This window comes from Phaenicophaeus curvirostris, chromosome 2, assembly GCF_032191515.1.
Source record: "Phaenicophaeus curvirostris isolate KB17595 chromosome 2, BPBGC_Pcur_1.0, whole genome shotgun sequence".
NCBI lineage: Eukaryota > Metazoa > Chordata > Aves > Cuculiformes > Cuculidae > Phaenicophaeus > Phaenicophaeus curvirostris.
In genome coordinates, this window is record NC_091393.1 from 19,049,226 (window position 1) to 19,070,124 (window position 20,899).

General features: G+C 37.6%; 1 protein-coding gene across 3 annotated transcripts in view; it reads left to right on the forward strand.

Annotated features, from left to right (window-relative positions):
* The window catches only part of EYS (eyes shut homolog), a 774,985-nt gene that overhangs the window by 405,139 nt on the left and 348,947 nt on the right, over nt 1-20,899 (forward strand). For all 3 annotated transcript variants that reach the window (XM_069851470.1, XM_069851468.1, XM_069851469.1), the window contains 3 exons: nt 1,091-1,215; nt 6,522-6,646; nt 12,828-13,080. In XM_069851470.1, the coding sequence (XP_069707571.1) occupies nt 1,091-1,215; nt 6,522-6,646; nt 12,828-13,080 (503 nt within the window). The remainder of the gene's footprint in view (nt 1-1,090; nt 1,216-6,521; nt 6,647-12,827; nt 13,081-20,899) is intronic.

Below are 20,899 nucleotides of genomic sequence, written 5' to 3' on the forward strand. Positions count from 1 at the left end.
GCCTGCCAACAAGCTGAGTTCTGTTGAGCTCAGTATTGGGGACAGTTCTGTTTAATATCTTAGTGACTAATCTGGATGAGGGGACTGAGTACATTCTCAGGAAATTTGCAGATGACACTAACTTGAGTTGGGTGAGAACAATCTGCTTGAAGAAAGGAAAGTTGTGCCAGAGGATCTGGACAGGCTGGACCAATGGGCCAAGGTCAGCTGTATGACATTCAACAGTGTTGAGTCCTGCACTTGAGTCACAACAACACCATGCAACATTGGAAGCTTGGGGATGAACAGCTGGAAAGCTACCTAGTAGAGAAGGAGCTGGTGGATGTTGGTCGACAGTTCACTGGATATAACCTGTCCAAGTATCTGTGTGCCCAAGTAGCTGAGAAGGCCAACAACAAGTACATGTCTCAGAAATGAGTTTACTAAGATTTCCGAGCTTCATTAGAGCTCTTGTGAGTCAGTCTTGATCAGTCATGAAGCGATATATTGAAATAATACAAAAGTATTTCAGTATTGATGATCACATAGGATTTACAACCAGAAAAAATACAGAAGACGTTCTTCAAGATTCCCAGTATTTGAGAACTAGAATGATAATGAAAACATGGTCCCTGAAGGTTGGCTTTTATGCTGTAGTTACATTTAACGGTGCAACATTTCTTAACAAGCAGTTTTCCAAACATATACTGCAGTTACTTAGCTAAATAAACTATTTTCGTAGACAGCCTCACAAGAGTGCATTAAGAAAGGTTTGTTGTTACCCTACTAAAATGAGTAAACTGAAACTGATACTGTTAGGTTTGATTATGATCCAGATTTTAAATTTGTGGATGGATAAAATTTGTGGATGGATAAATTTGTGGATGGATAAATTTGTGGATGATTTATTGTCATAAATCCCCTAAAAGATCACCATGGATTACAATGCGAAACTTGGAAGGGCTCCAGTTAAACAGTCCTGAAACCAAAAAGAAATATATGAGATTTTGTCTTATTAATGCATGCTCTTTATACAAATAATTTCCACACAAAGTAGATTTTATATGATAGCTATGCATAGTATAACACTTTGAAATCCTTTTTATTTCAGGTGTCTTGCTGGATTTTCTGGACAGTTTTGTGAAATTGATGTTAATGAGTGTAATTCATCACCTTGTCTACATGGCTCAACTTGTGAAGATCAGATCAATGGATATACCTGTAAATGTCAACAAGGTAACTGACATTTGACAGAACAACCTTAAACAATAATACATTTGAATTATCCATGTTACTACTTAGAAAACTTGTAAATCATATCATGCTTTTTATTTAAGTATAACCTACAAGGTATAAAAAGTTTAACTATCTCTTCGACAAGATTTTTGAATGAAATCTAAAGAGAATTAGCTACTTTAATGACAGTGTTAGAAAGACTTTAAACTAAAACCAGATCATTAAGTAAGTGAAGAATTATCTAGAGCTAGATTTACTAAACATGATCTTTCCTACTGTAACTTACTGACAAGTAGCTGTAGGCACTGTATAGCAACCTGATAATTTAAGTAGTTACAGAATGAGATGGAATGAAAAGAAGCTCTGAACATTTCAATTAACATTTATTATTATTGTTGTTCCTGTTGCTGTCCCGCATACACATGCCAACTAGGATGAAAAGAAATTTTCTGAACAATTATAAATAGAATGAAAACAAGCACTTTTTAAAAAAAGTGTGAGCTGTTTTCTTATGCCAACATAGATGAATTTAAACAGGTCTTGGAAAATAATAAGGGGTTTAGTATTTATACAAAAGCAAAGTTCACAATCAGCCTGCATTGTCAAGCAATCACAAATTTAATCTTTTCAGAACTACTCACTGCGTCCTGTCATCTGTTAACAAAAGGCCTTTCATCAGCCTAAGCAGAGCATAAGTAAGTGCCTTGAGCCACACTGCACTGTATTTCAGTTACTCTTAATTTAAGAGTTATGCTAGTACTTACCTCCTGAAACTTTAATTTTTCAGTTTAAGTCTCCTTTTTTGTATTGTTTTGACCCATACTTCTGAATACATTCCTTGATGGTACTGATCCAAGATTTCTTAGTGATTATTGTCTGCCTCAACTTAATCAAGACTTTTGACACTGTCTCTCATAACAACCTTGTAAGTAAGCTTAGGAAATGGGGATTTGATGAGTTGACATTGAGGTGAATTGACAACTGGCTGAAAGACACATCTCAGAGGGTTGTGATCAGTGGCTGGTGCACTATTGAAGTTTAACAGAGGGAAGTGTGGAGTCCTGCACTTAGGGAGGAATAAACCCATGCACCAGTACAGGTTAGGGGCTAACCTGTTGGAAGGCAGCTCTGTGGATAAGGACCTAGAAGACCTGACGGATAACAAGGCAACCATGACTGAGCAATGTGCCCTCAAGCCCAAGTAGGCCAATGGCATCCTGGTATGCATTAAGAAGAATGTGACCCACATGTTGAAGGAAGTTATCCTCCCCCTCTATTCTGCTCTAGTGAGGACTCATCTAGAGTACTGTGTCCACTTTTGGACTCTCCAGCTGAAGAAAGGCAAGGAACTACCGAAGACAGTCCAGTGGAGGGTCAGGAAGATGATGAAGGGACTGGAGGATCTCTTACAAGGAAAGACTGAGGGACCTGGGTCTGTATAGCCTGGAGAAGAGAAGACTGAGAGAGAATCATATTAGTACTTAGAAATATCTAGGTGTCAAGAGAATAGGGCCAGACACTTTTCAGTGTTGCCCAGTGACAGGACAAGGGGCAACTGGCACAAACTGAACCTGAACATGAGGAAAAATTTCTTTACTGTTATGGTGACAAAGCATTGGAACAGGCTGTCCAGAGAGGATATGGATGGTCCTTCTCTGGAGATATTCAAAACCCACCTGGACACGTTCCTGTGCAATCAGCTGTAGATGAACCTGCTTTAGCAAGTGGGTTGGACTAGATGATCTCCAGAGTTCCTTCCAACCCCTACCACTCTGTGATTCTACGTGATGCTGCTTTTAGAGATTATTTAAATATATTCTAGAAAATAAATATTCTGTTCACCTATTTTATCTTCATACATTTTATCTGCTTATTCTCTTTGTACTGAATTATGTTCACCTTGTTGGTTTCTGTTTGCAAGCAATGAGATTTAGCTAAACTTTCTTGAAGTCAAATGGCCATACATATATAACACAAAAATTTCTGCAGTCTTTCTAGGCATCTGTTTATACAATTTTTACATAGATTTATACCCATGCTTGTTCTTTATTAAAAAGAAAGTATATAATGAATTGAATATTAACAAAATCAGATTTTACTTTACATATTTTTTCATTCTGAAATGTCCCTGGTTCTGCCTACAAATCTGTATGTAGCAGATTAGAAGAGAAATCAACTATGCAATATACTGAAGCAATAGAGATTGTGTGTTTCTGTGTGTGCGTAATGAGAGTCAATATGGAGAGTTCACTCATTAGTTCAATCAGCACTGAGGAATGATACTTTAATATGTAAGGTTTAAATGGAAGTGTCTTTAGTTTACTAGAGCCTAATTAATTTTAGGACTAACTTGCTCAGAGATTAATATTTTTATTGCAACATTTTTGTGTGTCTACAAGGTACTCAATAATCCAGAAAGACACTCTACTCTCGATGTATGAACCACTGAGTGAAAAATTTCTGGACTTTACCGTACAGAAAGTCAGAATTCATGATCATAATGTTCCCTTCTGATCTCAAAAGTCTGAGTCATGACTTATTTTCAGTTATAGGTATGTTTTTACCTCTCGGTACTGTTATAAAATGGAAATTCCACCTGGGTAAAACTGTATATCCCCTTACCCTACCTAGTATTGCATATAGACATATACCATTTTACCAACAGAGATGTCTTAAAGACTTAACATATATATATTTGTGTCATTACAATGTCTCACACAGAATACACTATTGCGTTCAAAGTTTTTCTCTTTCTTTATACAGCCAGTTATACTTATAATATATTTGAATATAGGCAGTTAAAAAACACTTGCTACCCAAAGACTTAAATGTTTTGTTTATGCAACTGTACATAGAAATTGTTGGTACAAGTAGAAGAAACTTCTCTAGAATCTTAGAACTCTTACTGCTAACATTATTCAAATGCCTTCCAACTCGAGTGTAAACTCCCCTTCTTTTAGAATTCTTTTAATAATAGTATTCATTAGTAGGGTTGAACAATCGCTATATGACTTCTATATCAGGAAAAGACACAGTGAACGAACCACATGCATTGCATGTATGTATTGTGGTTACATACCTTGGGTTTTTTTAATTAAGGTGGTATTTGCAAATTTTATTTCAGTTTTGTGTCTTCTGAAACAGCAGAAAAGACGAGAATATTACAAGACAGGAGTGAATTTGGAGAAAGAGGGGAAATTTTGGGTGGAATAACTCTTTGGAAGGTTGCAAAATTGAAGGAAAGGATTTAACGATAAAGAGAAAAATATCTTCCAGTGTCAGAAAGTAGAAATGCTTGGCACAAATCTGCTTTTATTTCAGACTACTATTCACATATGATAGCTCCTGAATTTCATAGAATCATAGAATCACTAGTTTGGAAAGGACCCACTGGGTCATCTAGTCCAACCTTTCCTATCAATCACTAAACCATGTCCCTGAGCACCTCATCCACCTGTCCCTTAAACACCCCCAGGGAAGGTGACTCAACCACCTCCCTGGGCAGCCTGTTCCAGTGAGAGTTTCTTTGATAAGCTCCACCTATAGAAATACAGAGATGAGATTGAGTATTTCTGGACCTGTAAAGGCAACTATGCGAAAAAAACTTTCCACAAGGCAGAAAGTTTGAGATGTCCAGCAGCAGATCCACAGTTGTCATTTGATGAAATGGGAAAGTGGCAAGACAGAAGTGGGAACAAGGCAGATGATTGCAGCTTTCTAAAAACCTCCAGAGAACAAAATTAAGCATGTGGTGACAGAGTGTGATATCAGAAAAGGGAATTGATTCAGCTCTGACAAACCCTTTCTGTAGAGGATCATTCATTTTGTCAGCTATTGTCTCAGTAGCAGGCTCCATACCCTTAGAATAATAGATACACATTCAGGATCTGTGGCTGCAGCTGCAGGCTGTTCAGGTGCAGGAGCAGCAGAGAGATGTAAACTGTATTCTAACAGCATCTCAGGCAGCTCAAAAACAACAACGGCAGCACTGGAACTAACAGCAGCCTCTCGACTGAAGTCTTTATCTGGGGAAGACTGCGCTTCTGCCAGGGCAGCTAAAGCAGGACTGGGATGTAACTGTTGGGTCCATTTGATACGTGCTCTGAGGTAAATGCAGGACGAGGGCAACTAGATCAGCAACCTGCATCAGCTGAGTATTGCTGAAGATTTTGGGGGGCCTGTGGGGTTTTATTTATTTGTTTGGAGTTTTTTTTTGTTTGGTTGGGGTTTTTTTAGAAATGGGAAAATTCAACTGGAAAAGTAACAAATTTGTAACGACTGGCACAAGTATCATGACAGAAGATCCAGTGTTCTTCAATTACTAGCCGTAGTCTGCAAAATTCTGTGTCTATGTTTAGCAAGAAAATGGACTGCTTCACCTCCCTGCTGCTTAGCCTCCAAGCAGCAAGTTCAAGATAGACTCAAATTACATGATCCAACAAACAACTTCAGAATCAGTTTTTGGCTTCTAATTTATGAGTGCACTTAGTTGTAAAGGAATTTTTAATAAAAAACAAGTGTTAACAAAAATGCCAGTAATCTGACTATTGAGTCATAAAAAGATGTATTCCAATGGTATTCAAACACAAATTTGCATTTGCTCCGAAATTGTCCTCATTGATCTGATACAATAATCTGTGTCAGATTTTATCTTTTAACTTTTTTTTCTTTATTTTATTTTGTGTGACTCTACCTATTTTCATCTATTTAAACTACCAGTTTTCCTTCCACAATGTGGAAATAACATACAAATTTAATGAATGGGATAAAAAGACTAAAAATTAGGATAGGCAATTCATTACTTTTTGAGTTTAACTTTTGGAAAAAATATAACTTTGGTTGCATTCTGTAGATCTGAAATGTGATAAGAGGTTTCAGGGAGTGTTTTACCCTTGCTAATTCTTCACCAGAGAAAGAAAACAACATAGATAATTCTGTAGTTGAAGGGCAACACGTCAAGTCAGTTAATTCAGTAATGAAAGAATATATTGAAGTTTTACTCTTATTTACTTACTTTCATCTCTACAGAAATAGAATTCAGCAAATATTGACTTCCCTACCAAGCTTCAGTAGAGAACTGTGAAGTCTATATAGTTTGGATTGTGTTTGTTAATTGTTGACCTATTCATTATCTTTTTTCTACTCTGAGAAACTGCAGCTCCAAAGAGTTCATACTCATCCTGTACTATGTATATTTATAAATGTGAGAACTGAATACAGTTACCTGTATTTTTTAGGGTTTTTTTAATTTTAACAGCTCCTGGATTTGAAGATATTACTGTTTTCTTCTTTTTTTTTCCTGGCAGGATGGGAAGGTCTCCATTGTGAGCTGGATGTTGATGAGTGCCTATCCAACCCCTGCATACATGGCATCTGTGTTCAGAAGGAACCCAGCTTTGGTTATTCCTGTTTTTGTAAGCCAGGATTTGTGGTGAGAATCTGATACTCTTTTTTCTCCTTCTCTTAACCTGACTGTTCAATGATGTACAAAAAATACTGTATGTAATCATTTTCCTTTTAAGCCTCACTCAGCCTGTCCAGGTCCCTCTGCAGAGCTTTCCTTCCCTCAAGAAGATTACTCCTGCCCAGCTTAGTGTCATCTGCAAACCTGGAACTGTTGCATACAGACAGATATTTTGAAAACAAGTTCCCTGAAAATAAATCAAGCAGTTCCTTTTAATGCTTGACCCTGTGGGTTTTGGTGCTATGTTTTATTGTCTCTGTTTAACATACCAAAATAATCCTTTGAGGGTGGTTAAATGTCAGCATATTTATCTAAGAATGAAATATCCATGCTGCCACCTTTTTATATCAGTTGATTCTGTAGTTGAAAGTTAGTACCTACAATTTGAGTCTGTATTTTACTTCATCACAATTCAGGTTTAACTTAGTAGTATCATTTAATAGTTTGGGATTAGTAACAATGAGAGAAAGGGACTGATTTTTGTTTTTTTTCTTACTTCATTAGTTCTTATCCCTTTGCAAGCTTGAAATTGTTATATGAATACCCTGTCTTTATGATTATGGCAGTGATGCTTACTTTAATACCTATGTTCCCTTTATTCTGTATATTTACATCTGTAAAGTAGAAGGAACTGATTATTGCAAGATTCATATTTAGCTTCATAGAAACTCTTCAAGCACATTAAATAAGAAATAAGTGACTTTTCAGACGTTAACATAAGTTTCTCTTTTATGGTCAAAGAGGGAAAGCGAATAAAGCAATAAAATGAAAAAAAAATCTCTAATAAAAGTGAAAAAGATATCTGTCTTCATTTCTTCTTGGGCACCATACTAATCTCTGTCCCCTGGCCATTCTCTCAAGGAGATCCCCAAGACAAACTAGCACATGTCAAGGAGCACCAGGGTTAAGTGGATTGCTCCACAAGGGAAGTCAAGCCAGGAGTTAAGCCTAGCAGCAAGGTAGGCAGGGGCAATGAACTTGTAGGCAGAGTGTGGCGTCCCACTGTACCTGAACCACAGCAAGAGCAGTGATGGTGGTAACTATTCAAATGTATTTTTCAAGATCCAGGTACTTCCAGGCAAGTTCATGATCACAAAACAGGGTCTAAGATTAAGCCAGGAAGCCAAGGCAGCAAGGCAAGGTCAGGATCAAGAAAGCAGTGGGCTTACTGCAGTGGGCTTTAGCTTTATTGTAAACTCAGTCAAGAACCAAGGGCAAGGGCCTAAGATAAAACGCAGCGTCTGAGCTCAGTTACAAAGGCTACAGTTGAGATATCTTACACATCATTCTCACAGCTTATCTCTTTTCACCTAAGGGTGATCCAAGGTAGCACACAGATGTATCATATCGGAGCTGACCTTGAGCACAGGAAGCTAAACCTGCAAGTGTGAAGGAAGAGGTTACAGAAATGGACTGTAGAAAATTACAAGGCTGATCAGTACCTTGGCAATAATATGTTCAAGTATAAAACACCAGAAGATTGTTGTTTAAATGCTCTTATCACAGGACTTTGTTAAGTCCTTCTTAACACACCCACATCCCTATACATTCAGAGTGGAACTTTGAATTCTACTCAAATTTCATACCAAGCAGTCCATCATTAGCAGCAAATGAGGGAAGAGCTGTCTTCCTTATGTAATACAAACATGGTACAAAGTAATGGAAGATTTTATAGGTTAACTTTACAGGTAACTGAAATCATGATATTTTCAATAAATTTACATTCACGTCCATAATACAAGGTTATGAGTTCCCTTTGCCTGCCACCATATCTGCCACAATCCAAAATTTGGAGAAAGGATTCAATGTAACCTCATTAACATTAAACTCAGTATAACCATAAGTCTTTCCTAGACTCAGAGGACTTATTATATATTAACCCAGCAGTGGGAAGGTACCGCTAGGTTTGTTTTTTTGGGGCACCGGGATTTATTCCTATTGTTAATTTAAGTGAGAAAAAGTAGAATACATCTACATAGTGTATTTAAAGACTATCAGTTCCACTACCTTCTCCATTGTTCCTCCCTATGGTTACAAAGCATTATCATCAATCTGGGACCAGTAGGTTCTTTATTTATATAATATAACCCTATAGAAACTGACACAGAAATGACTGTGTAGAGGCAGACGTTTTCTCTAAATAAAGTAAACTTTTCTCAAATGTCTCTGGGGAATAATAGAAGAAGAATGAAGATCAGTTTAAATGTGACAGTGGATTCATATCTTTCTTATACTAGAAAGCCCAGAACTGGATGCAGTATTCCAGGTGGACTCACCAGCACTACTGTGAAGGATCACCTCCCTCAACCTGTTAATAATGGTTTTCCTAATGCAGCACAGAATTTTGTACTCTTCTTTTCTACAACTGTACATTGCTGGTTTGTGCAATTTATCATCCACTGAGACCTCTAGATTCATCTCTGCAAAGATACTTTCCAGTGCGCCAGCCCTAAGCTTGTACTGATGCATGATGTCATTCCACCCCAGGTGCAAGACTTTGGATTACCCTTTATTTAGTTCACTGAGATTGCTGTCAGCACACTTCTCTAGCTGCTTGAGGTCAATATAAATGGCAGTAAACTCACCTGGTATATCAACAACTCCTCCCAGTGTTAAACCATGTGAAAATGTGCTGAGAGCGCAGTCTGTCCTATCATCCATTACTGAAGATCTTGAGCAGTACTAGACCTAGTATGAACTTTTTGAGCCTGGCAGTTCAGCCACTTCTGTAAGTGCTGAAAGCCTCACTAAAGTTGACACAGGCAACATCCACTGCTCTCTTCCCAACCATCAAGTCAGACATTTCTTCATAGAGGGCTACCAGGCTACTAAAGCATCATTTCCTCAGCACAGCACCATGTCAACTATTCCTCATCACCATCTTGTCCTTCCTGTGCCTAGAAATAGTTTCTTGGTGTCATTACTTCATCAGCTGGCCAGTAACTGAGGAGAAGCTAACTGATCTGTAGTTCCCTGGATCTTCCTTCTTACCATTCTTGAAGGCAGGACTGACATATGTTTCCTTCCAGCCACCTGGAATTTCTCCTGGTTGCAGTGACTACTTGCCCTCAATTTTGTAAAATCTATGATTTACCATAAGGGCCTGGATTTTAGTAATGTATATAATCTGATCAAATCTAGTGACAGACTGTCCTAAGAAAGAAGAGACTAGCCTGTAAGAATGAGTAAAATTTTTTTGTAGGGTGCTTTTACAGAGCACAATCAGTATCGCTGATATGTCCCCACAGTCCAAGACAACTGCATCCTCTTTGTCTTCAAAAGCAGACAGACATTCAAAACAAGGTCAGGTGATGATGAAGGATATATCAGTTGAGGGACACAATCTTTTTTACATGGAAAATAATCAGCTCCTCGTGTTAAAATAATCTCATTTTATTCAATAACTATTTATACCTATACTACATGAACAACTGTAATGAAGATCAATGATGCTATTTTTTTTAGTACTTATTTCTCACAAAACAACCTTCTGAATGCCAAATACATGAGAAAAGAAGCTTGAAGTCCACACAAAGAAATTATTTCTCCGTTCAGTGCAAAATTCATCAGTGAATTTAGTGTCATATGACACCAAGAGACCAAAAGTACAAATGAGCCCCCAAATGGATTAAAAGCAGGATAGGATCAATCTTATTCAGATTACTCTTCTGAATGTTGCTCTGGCTAAGGGAGTCTTTGAATTACACATTGCCAGAACCCGGAAAGGTACATTTGGTGAATTGTCAGGTGCAAACTCTGCTTGTTTTCTTCCTATATTCTTCCCCAAGTATTCATTAATAACTCACTGATGATGGAGCTAGATAGAAATTTGATCCATAGAGGCAGCTTTTCTATTCATGAATAGTTTGGGCGTTAACTGAACAGTCTGTTGAAGAACAAGCCCTTGCAGAAGAAATAGTACAGACCTTTGAGGTAACTAGAATTTAAAATTCATTGTATGGTTTAATTCCATTATTTACTCTTCCATCTTTAGACCCTCAGATTCCACTATGCTTTGAGAGGTCCACAGTAGGGAAAGATATTGTGGAAAGAAACTCAGAAAAACATTTAACATACGTCTTCAGTATGAAAAATAAGAAGTTAGGGTCTAAACATCTTCTGAGGTTTGGTAGGTCTCTGATGGGTTCTGGCTTCTAATAGTGAATATGTGGGGTGTGGAAAAACTGGAACTCCCAGAGATAAAAATATTCAGGGAACTCCAGCTACAGTGTGTGTTACTAAGTAAGTCTTCCGTAGTCTATGTATATAATGCTATCTGGAGTATGCAACATAAAGTATAGATCATGAATTTTCTCATAAATTTTGAGATGAAAAACACAGCCATTGGTATATGGAAAAAATGTTTATTTTTTAAATGGAAAGGTCTATAGACACATAACTGCTTTTAAATACAATTCTGCTCAACGTGCCTGCATGAAAACTGTTAAAGCATTTACAGACACTATCAAGGCTATCAAATTTATGTATGACTATTTAATGTACCCTTCATGCACAGTGGAGGTTATCCACATCTGGTTTGTTTCTATGAGTCATAAAATCATAATGAAATGCTCTTCAACATTACATGTAGCTGTAATAAAAATGCACAGGGGAAGTCAAAATGACACATAAATTTTATGGGATTAAGGAAGATTAGACAGGATCTTATTCAAACTGAGCTTTTGTACTATGTGTGGAATTAGAAAAGAGCAAGGAGGAAATGTTTTTTTTATCAGTGCATGGAAATATGATATATAAATTGACCTGGTGTTCCTTTGTGCTTTGGAATACCGACAGAGTGAGTTATTTTATAAGATACCATGAATTTACCAGATAGCTCATCTGCTTGCCAAAACAAAGTAAGAACTTGATGGGAACAAGCAAGGATGTGTCTAAATCGTTCAAAAAAAACTCAATTTAACCTCATCCATTTTAAAGTCTGTATGATTTAATCTACTTATAAGAAAAGTAATTTCATCTTCTGTGTTCACATTTCTGCCTCTTTCTCTCTTGCACCTCCTATTGTTTCTTACTACCGTAAACAAATTTAATAGAGTTAATAGAGATCTCAGAAAATGTAAGTTGCTTTACGTTTTATGTAAATGGCCAGCCAGGTAGACAAAAGAGACTATTTAAGCATCTTGTGTGGTGGAAAATGTGCAATGAACACATACTTATCGGGCACTAGAGATTTACTTGGATTTTCTTACATGTGTCCTAGTTACAGGAGAAACTTCAGTTGGAAATTATATCATGATGACACTGACATGATATAATTATCCTTTGTCAGGGATGGCACTGCTCATATTTTAAATATGTAGGAACCTTTTAGGTTAGCTAAGATATCTGTATCTTTTCACATAGCCCATTAGTTCATTACAACAGAAGTGAAAATAAAATTACCCCAGGCCTGGCTTCAGCATATATTTATTTCACACTTCAAGAATGTATTTAATTCACATAATTATTGCTGTAAAAGAAATGCATTATTTCTTGCCTTTTTTACAGACCATTGAATATGAATGTTTTAAATTTCTTACTGGGAATGATATTTCAGGTTTTCCATGAACTGTTAGTGTTGATAAAAAATAAAAAGTGAGTGTTAGGTCAACTTGAGACAGCCACAGCCTTTTTTCTTTTTTAAGAGTTATCCATGAACCTAATGTATTAACAAGGTGAAGATTTGGTAACCAAAGGTAAAAAATACCAAGTATCAGTCTACAAAAAGTGAGAACATTAGCTTGACAATCAGAAAAACTATACATTTTTAGACAGTCAAGTCCACTCTACAATGTTTCCTGTAGAACTACATGCTAAATGAAATTATTACTTTAACACTTTCTTTATTATTAATGATTATTATTTTTGATACTTTGCAATTACAAATCTGCAGGGAAATTATTTTTGTTGATAACTTGTAATACTAAGTCTGAGTCAAAATATCATTTAGTTAAAATTTAAAATATATCACTGTACTATTAAATTAATTAAGCAATATTTTCCACATGATTAGATTTGCTTTCAAAAGTGTGAACAGCTTAATATAAGCAAACAACATTTTAGAATTAAAAGAAATTAATAATCTGAACTAACACGACTATGAAATGCAAATTGCATTCAAAATGGCTTTTTAAAAATTCTCTTTCAGGGACGAAGCTGTGAGCTTAATTACAATGATTGCCTTATACAGTCCTGCTCCACTGGGTTTCTCTGTGTTGATGGAATAAACAATATCACCTGTTTACCTACTATCCCCCAAAGCAAGAAAACTGTCACTGAAGTGGCTGAAGCATTTCCCACTGAGGTTTTAGACAATGACCTTCCATCAGCCCTTGCTGTGTCTATGGAACGTTGGTCTGAACAAGTTTCTCCTGATTTTCATAGAGAAGAGGTGGCCCAAGGTAAGCGGAAAAAGCTTCTGAGTAATGTATATATAAAACTTCTTTCCTTGTTAGAGCTTTTTAAATGTTAAGAAAATTCAAAATATATTAATTTTCTTCTTAACAATGTTATTTTCTACTTCCTTTATTACCTTATATTCTTTCGATTTCATCCATCAGTCTTTCTTAAATGCATTTATAAGTAATTGGGAAATTACTTTCTTGTGTCAGAAGTTTTTGCCGGCACCTTACACAACCAGTAAGGAAAACTCCACTTTCTCTCACTTTATTTTTTTTTTCACTTTTCTGGAGTGTACAGTTACATATGCCTCATACTGTGTTCAGCAGTCTCTGACCCAAATGCTAGTCTCCCTTCTTCCTTAGCTAGTAAGCAGAAGAAAGATAATTTCCCTTACTATACAAGGACTTTTCTTTCTTAGGCGACATGTTTTCTGAGTGCTTCCTTTTCTGTGCAGCAGGATATTTATTTCACTGAAAACAGCTGCAACTAGTCTCTCAGCACCTCTTCTATTGTAACTGTTTGTAGTGATGTTTTTAGGAACCCCCAAAACTTGCTTATCCTGTTATTTTTAAAATATTTGAAGAAACATCAACACTAAAAGAAATATGTTTCATTTTGAAGATTGTTCCTTCTTTGTGGCCTACTCATTTTACTAAAACTAGTATTATACAGATAACACATGTAAAAGACATCCTCTTTATAGTTAGTTTCAGAATTTTTGCTTATGTATCTTTTTCAAAGTAATTACTTGAAAAAATAAGCCTGGAGTCATGGTTTTTAGTCTAAGTAAATGAGTTTTACTGAATTCTTTCTGTACAGACTAGTCTTTTAAGAATATACGTAAGGGTTTTTTTGCATTCTTAATAGATAATATTCCTTTTTGATCTAAATAATCACAGAATCACAGAATCACTAGTTTGGAAAAGCCCTCCAGGATCATAAAGTCCAACCATTCCTATCAGTCACTAAACCATGTCCCTCAGCAGCTCATCCACCCATCTTTTAAATCCCTCCAGGGATGGTGACTCAACCACCTCCCTGGGCAGCCAATTCCAGTGCCCAATGACTCTTTCTGTGAAAATATTTTTCTGATGTCCAGCCTGAACCTCCCCTGGAGCAGCTTGAGGCCATTTGCTTTTGTCCTGTCCCCTGACCCTTGGGAGAAGAGACCAGCACCCTCCTCTCCACAACCTCCTTTCAGGCAGTTGTAGAAAGCAATAAGGTCTCCCCTCACCCTCCTCTTCTCAAGACTAATGACACTGAGTGAAACACAGTTACTAAATGGAGTTACCTCTGTGCATCTTCCAAAACACCATGTCAGGTAGTTTGCTAAAGCTCTCAATGGATACTATTTCTAACTAATTCATTTTATATTGATTCCCAATATCAGGTTGATCTAGAAAATTTCATATTTCTGTTCTGAGCAGCGCTACTTGTTCTGATGCTGGCCCTCATATAAAATATGAATAATGGGAAGGCTTGCACTTACTCAGCTCTTGAGGTCACTGAAACCACTTCTACAATTTTATTAGGAAGATGTTTTACAGAGCCATATTTGTCTGCTATATAACACACTGATAAGACTGAATCAGGTTTTGATGGCCGTGTGATTTGTTTCAGACTCATTTCAGGATCAAAGTTTTTTAGTTATTAATTTTTTTCTCTTCTCTTATGTGTTTGGATTTTGTGGGGTTAGGTGTTTTTTGGGTTTTTTTTCAAATAGGTTTGGTTTGATTTTTTTCTACATTTTTATCCTTAAAGGTCCGAGAAAGCCAGATATTTTCAGCTTTGGGATGCTTCTAAACACTAATTTGGCTAAATTGAGCCATGGAATAGGAGGACTAATTGCCCCTAGAGATTCTTTAACGGTGTTCAGGATAGCAACCTCAACAGCTGTTCTGTCTTCACACTTTCTTAACTCTGCTGTTCAGGTCTCAGTAAAAATGAAGTCTAATATCACACTTGGACCATATGTGGCTACAGATACTTTCATAGATTTAAGGTCAGTACCTCTTCCCCAGCATAATTACAACACAATCTCATTTATCACTAGTTCCTTAAGGACACTTTCTGTTTTCCCTACACAAGTTTCATCGTTAGAGCAGCACCAGACTGCTGCTTTATCTGACATAGACATTAGTTCAGCAATTAGTAACATACCAGGGGCTGAAATAGAGAGTCATTACTCTCCCGTGGCTTACAGTTTATAACTGATTATATAAGTGCAGCTTCAGTTGCCTTGAAAGGGTCCTGAAGAAGTGTCAGATGTCTTTTTAGCATCAGAAGAGCAGTGGAGATTATCAAGTCCTTCAATAATTTCTCATTCCCCTTCTAAGGTATGTATTTTAAAACAGATATCTGTCCTTAGTTTGTTAGTTAGTCATGAAACTCAGATGCAAGCATCTCTTCTTAGTGAATACCTGGCTATTACTGCTTCATCCATCAGCCGGAGACTCACAAACATCAAATCATAATCTGCTGATTCTTAAGTGTCTGAAGTCAGATATATGCAACATGATCTATGACTGGAATAAAACTGAAGAATTCTCAGACCAAGTTCTGCATAGTAAACAGTTCCCCTCTTATGAGCTGTTTTGGATGAACTCAGTGATATTAACCAGCTGGTACATACCACTGGCAGCTATATCTAATATATCTGGGTATTTATTTTCTTCATCTAGCAAAATAATATCATTACTGGAGTTCACAGAACTGTCAACTTTGCATCTCACTACAGGGAATACACACAGATCTGTTTGATAGAACTGTCTGTTCTGCCTTTTCCTTCGCAAGAATCATAGCATCATAGAATAGTTTGGGTTGGAAGAGACCTTAAAGATTGTCTAGCTCCAATCCCCCTGCCATGGGCAGGGACATCCCAAGAGATCAGACTGTCCAAGGTTGTATCCAGTCTGGCCTTGAACAACTCCAGGGATGGGGCAGCCACAATTTCCCTTGGCAACCTGTTCCAGTGTCTCACTGCTCTCATGGTGAAGAAATTCTTCCTAATGCCTAGTCTAAATCTGTCCCTCTCCAGTTTATACCCATTCCCTCTCATCCCATCGCCACGAGCCTTGATGAATAGTCCCTCTCCAGCTTTCTTGTATGCTCCTTTCAGGTACTGGAAGGTCACTATACAATCTCCTCAGAACCTTCTCTTCTCCAGGCTGAACACACTTAACTCTCAGCTTGTCCTCATATGGAAGGTGCTCCAGCCCTCAGATCACATTTGTAGCCCTCCTCTGGACCCGTTCCAACAATTCCATGTCCTTCTTACGTTAAGGATTCTACAACTGGACACAATACTCCAGATGAGGTCTCACAAGAGAGGAATAGAGGGGCAGAATCACCTCCCTCACCCTGCTGGCCTCGCTTCTTTTGATGCAGCCCAGGACACGGTTGGCCTTCTAGACTGCAAACGTACATTGCCAGCTCATGTCAAGCTTCTCATTGACCAGCACCCCCAAGTCCTTCTCTGCAGGGCAGCTCTAAATCACATCATCCCCCATCGTGTAGTGAAAAGGAGGATTGCCCCGACCCAAGTGTAAGACATTGCACTTGGCCCTGTTGAACCTCTTGCCTAACCTTTATAGTATATCTACAGTACATTCAGTTTCTGGCCTTTATCAGCTGATGTTATCTCTTGACTTTCTCATTTCTCTTCAGCTAACTTTTTGAGGTGGTGGGGTGTTTTTGTACAGAGATAGAAGTGTCTGTCAAGGTTGTCGGGTGCTTGAAAGAGATTTATTGCAATCAGGCAGCAGCCTGTTCAATGGATATGGCACCTGCTGCTGTACCTGATGCAGATGGTTATTCTTCATGTTCTGCCTCACAGGCTACTAGATCAATACAGAAGTAGGTTGGAGGCTGCTATAACGCCGGTGGGCAATCAACAACTGAAAAGTTTCACTTCATTACCGTAAAATTTTCAGGATTTCTAGTGTAGCTTTTGTCATACTTCCGTATAAATTCAAGTGGTATTTGTACAGTTAAAGTACACAAATACAACTGTTAATATTTTGAATGTAAAATACATATAGAGAAAAATGTATTTTTATCTCTTGAGAGAATAATTTTTATATATGACATAAGTAACTTGCCACTTCTCATTCCAAAATGAACAGATGATGCCTACAGTTGTTTTTTTAAAAAACAGTACTTTTGTAAAAATAATAAAACTCTTTTAGAAATAAAGACAGAGAGTTAAAGGACACAAAATCCTATGAATTCTAGATTTAAATATTAGGGAATATTGATTGGTTTGGACTATCCTTTTATACTGTACTTTACTTTTATAAAAATACTTTCTAAACAGATACCCATTAAGACAAGAAGAGGGTTTTTTACTTTTACTGCTTTTCATTCTTTGCTTGGGAGTTTCTGTACAAAAAAAATGTTTAATTTCATTGATTTATACCACATAGAAAAATCAAAATATATTCTAGACTATGAAAGATACATATGAAGGCACCAAAAGACAAGTAAAATCTGGGTTTTTTTGGTATGGAATAATAGTTGTTTTCCTGTGAATGCTTGTCCAGGTAGATTTCATTCTCAATATGCATACATAAATACACAGATCAAACACTTACTGCCAGAAGTGCCTCCTGGTACTGTGCCTGCACTCATGAGGTCAAATTTTCTGTGCACAAAACTGTGGATTCCCAACTGATCAAGATATGAATCAACACAGAAATAAACCTCAGGCTCCATATCTTGTGGATAAATACTGGCTTCAAAAGGGTCTCTCAGAGCTAATAAAGAAAAATATGACTTCAGTTTTAACAAAATCTGTTAATTTCTTCTTTTTTCTCACTCTTTGATACCCTCAGTTTGAAGTATATTTGTATGAATTGTGCAGTATACTCTGTAAATGTTTCTTTGAATGTCTATGAATTGTTTGGAACCAAGCGAACTCTTTGGGTTCCATATTAACCCTACTTATTTGCTTATACAATATAAAGACACCTAAAAGACAGCAAGATCATGGTGTTGCATACTGCAGTTTAGTTCACCATCATCTGTTTCCTGTTTGAAAGTGGAAGGTCCAAATATACCAAAAAGAACAGAGTTGAAACATTTCACTTTTCCTATAGAAGTATTAGAGAGATTTATCTCCTTGTCCTTCCTCTTAAAGAAATTGTCTTAGAAAGCAGAGAAGGGCTTTAGAGAATATTCCTTGAGTGGAATGATGCATGGGAGTTAAAGGAAACAAATACTGCTACTATGATTCCACGTATTTAAAATACATGAACACACATAAATTATGAGATACCTAGAAAGAACCCTAACTGGCAATGTCTTTCAATATCTTTTTTTGCATGACTGGATTTTTTTTTTATAGTGGAAAGAACAGATGAGGAAGAACAGTGCATCCCCAGGAGTAATATTTGCAATTGTCTTGCATAAGCAAACCTATGCCTTGTTTAATGGAAGAAATAGGGTTATTATAAAGCTGAATGAGAAATGCTCTTGGATAAGTAAGGTCCTTAATACACTGGTTTATCTCTGCCAAGTTGTTAATTTGCTCTACACTTCTGTACTTATTAGACTTATTGTATTTATTAATAATACATATTAATAACACAAAATTTTTTGGGAAAATAAAACTGATCATGAACCATTAGAAACATAGAAAGTTCTGGGTTGGAAGGGACCTTAAATATCATCTAGTACCAACCACCCTGTAATGGGCAGTGACGTCTCCCCACTAGATCATGCCGCCCAAGTCTCCATCCAACCTGTGCTGGTGTCTCACCACCACCATAGTGAAGAATTTCTTCCTAAAGTCTAGCTAAATCTTCCCTCTTCCAATTGAAAGCCATTCCCCCTTGTCCTATCACTACATGCCCTAGTGAAAAATCCCTCCTTTGCTTTCTTGTATGTCCCCTTCACTTACTGGAAGGCTGTTATAAGGTCTCCTCAGGGTCTCCTCTTCTCCAGGCTGAACAACCTCTTTCAGCCTGTCCTCAAAGCAGAGATGCCTCATAATTCTGATTTTTTTGTGGCCCTCCTCTGGACCCATTCCAACAGCTCCATATCCCTCTTGTATTGAGGATTCCAGAGGTGGACAAATTACTCCAGGTGAGGTCTCACAAGACTGAAGCAGAGAGGGAGAATCACTTCCCTCGACCTGCTGGCCACATTTCTTTTGATGCAGCCCAGGACACAGCTGGCCTTCGAGGCTGTAAGCTCACATTGTCAGCTCATGTCAAGCTTCTCATCACTGAGCGCCCCAAGTCTTTCTCTCCAGGGCTGTTCTCAGTCATGTCATCTCCCATCCTGTCTTGAAACCACAGATTGCCCTGACCCAGATGCAGAACCCTGCAACTGACCTTGTTGAACCTCATGAGGTTCTCACAGCCCCACTTCTCCAGCCTGTCCAGGACCCTCTGGATGACATCCCATCCTTCCAGTGTGACAACTGCACCACTCAGCTTGGTGTCATCTGCAAACTTGCTGAGGGTGCACTCGATCTCGCTGTCAATATCATCAATGAAAATATTAAACAGCATTGATTCCAGTAGAGGCCCCTGAGAGACACCACTTGTCAAGGATTTATCTGGACATGAAGCCACTGACCACTATTCTCTGAATGTGACTGTCCAACCAATTCCTTTTCCACTGAACAATCCACCAATCTAATCCATCTCTCTCCAATTTAGAGAGAAGGATGTTGTGGGGGATCGTGTCAAAGGCTTTGCAGAAGTCCAGATAGATGATATCCATCACTTTCCCCATGTCCACTGATGTGGTCACACCATCATAGAAATTCACTAGGTTGGTCAGACAGGACTTGCCCCTGGTAAAGCCATGCTGGCTGTCTCGAATCACCTCCCCTGTGATTTAGCTTAGCTTCTAGGAGTATCTTCCCAGGCACAGAGGAGAGGATGACAGATTGGTAGGTCATCTTTTCTACTCCTTTTAAAAATGGGCACAATGTTGCCCTACTTCCAGTCATCGGTGACTTCTGACTGCTGTGACTTTTCAAATATCATGGAGAGACCTTTCAAATACCATAACTTTCCAAATATCAATATCACTATTGATAACTTGCACTCTGGGGAAGATGGATACTACATACTTTTCATATGCTTTAGTATTTCTGTTCTCGTCTGACAATGAGTTCATGCATTAGAGCAACTTCTGTGAGAGTTCAAAGTAGCAAGAGCCTCTAGAAAAGGGCTCTGAGAGATGGGATCTGTTTGGCAGGAAAACATATTCTTTGATGCTGTCTCCAGGTATGCATTTCAAACACCATAATAATGGTAGTGGAAAATAATGTTTTGTAAATAAATTTATGCTAAGAAAAATACACATTTATGGAAAAGCTTTTACGGGACCAAAGGGAATATCCAAGTTCTTCATCATAAAAAAAATGTCTGTTAACCACTCTGCAAAGTTCTGTATCCATGTTTAATAGCCCTATCCATAATACGACCTGCTCGTGTTGATGTGAATAATCTCCTAATCACAATTATAACAGCAGAAGAGCTTCCATCTGAGTTTTGATGAAGATAGTCAAATCAATTTTCTTTAGAGTTAGTTTCCACAGGTATTCAAAGATCTATGAAGATGTAATGATTTGTTAACTTGATGCCTCTGGTCTAGATTGTGGAGCTCAAGTGTATTCTATTACCAGCTTGAAAAATGAGCCCATTTTTAAAATGCAGGGCTGTTTGGGGAAATCTTGCCTGAAAATTTGCAGACCAGCTTTGTAGTAATGGATTCCATAAAGGTTATCAAGCAGCAAAAGTAAGACTAGAGAGAATGCAGACCCTCTGATGTATGAAGCTGGGAACCTAATGACAAAGGACA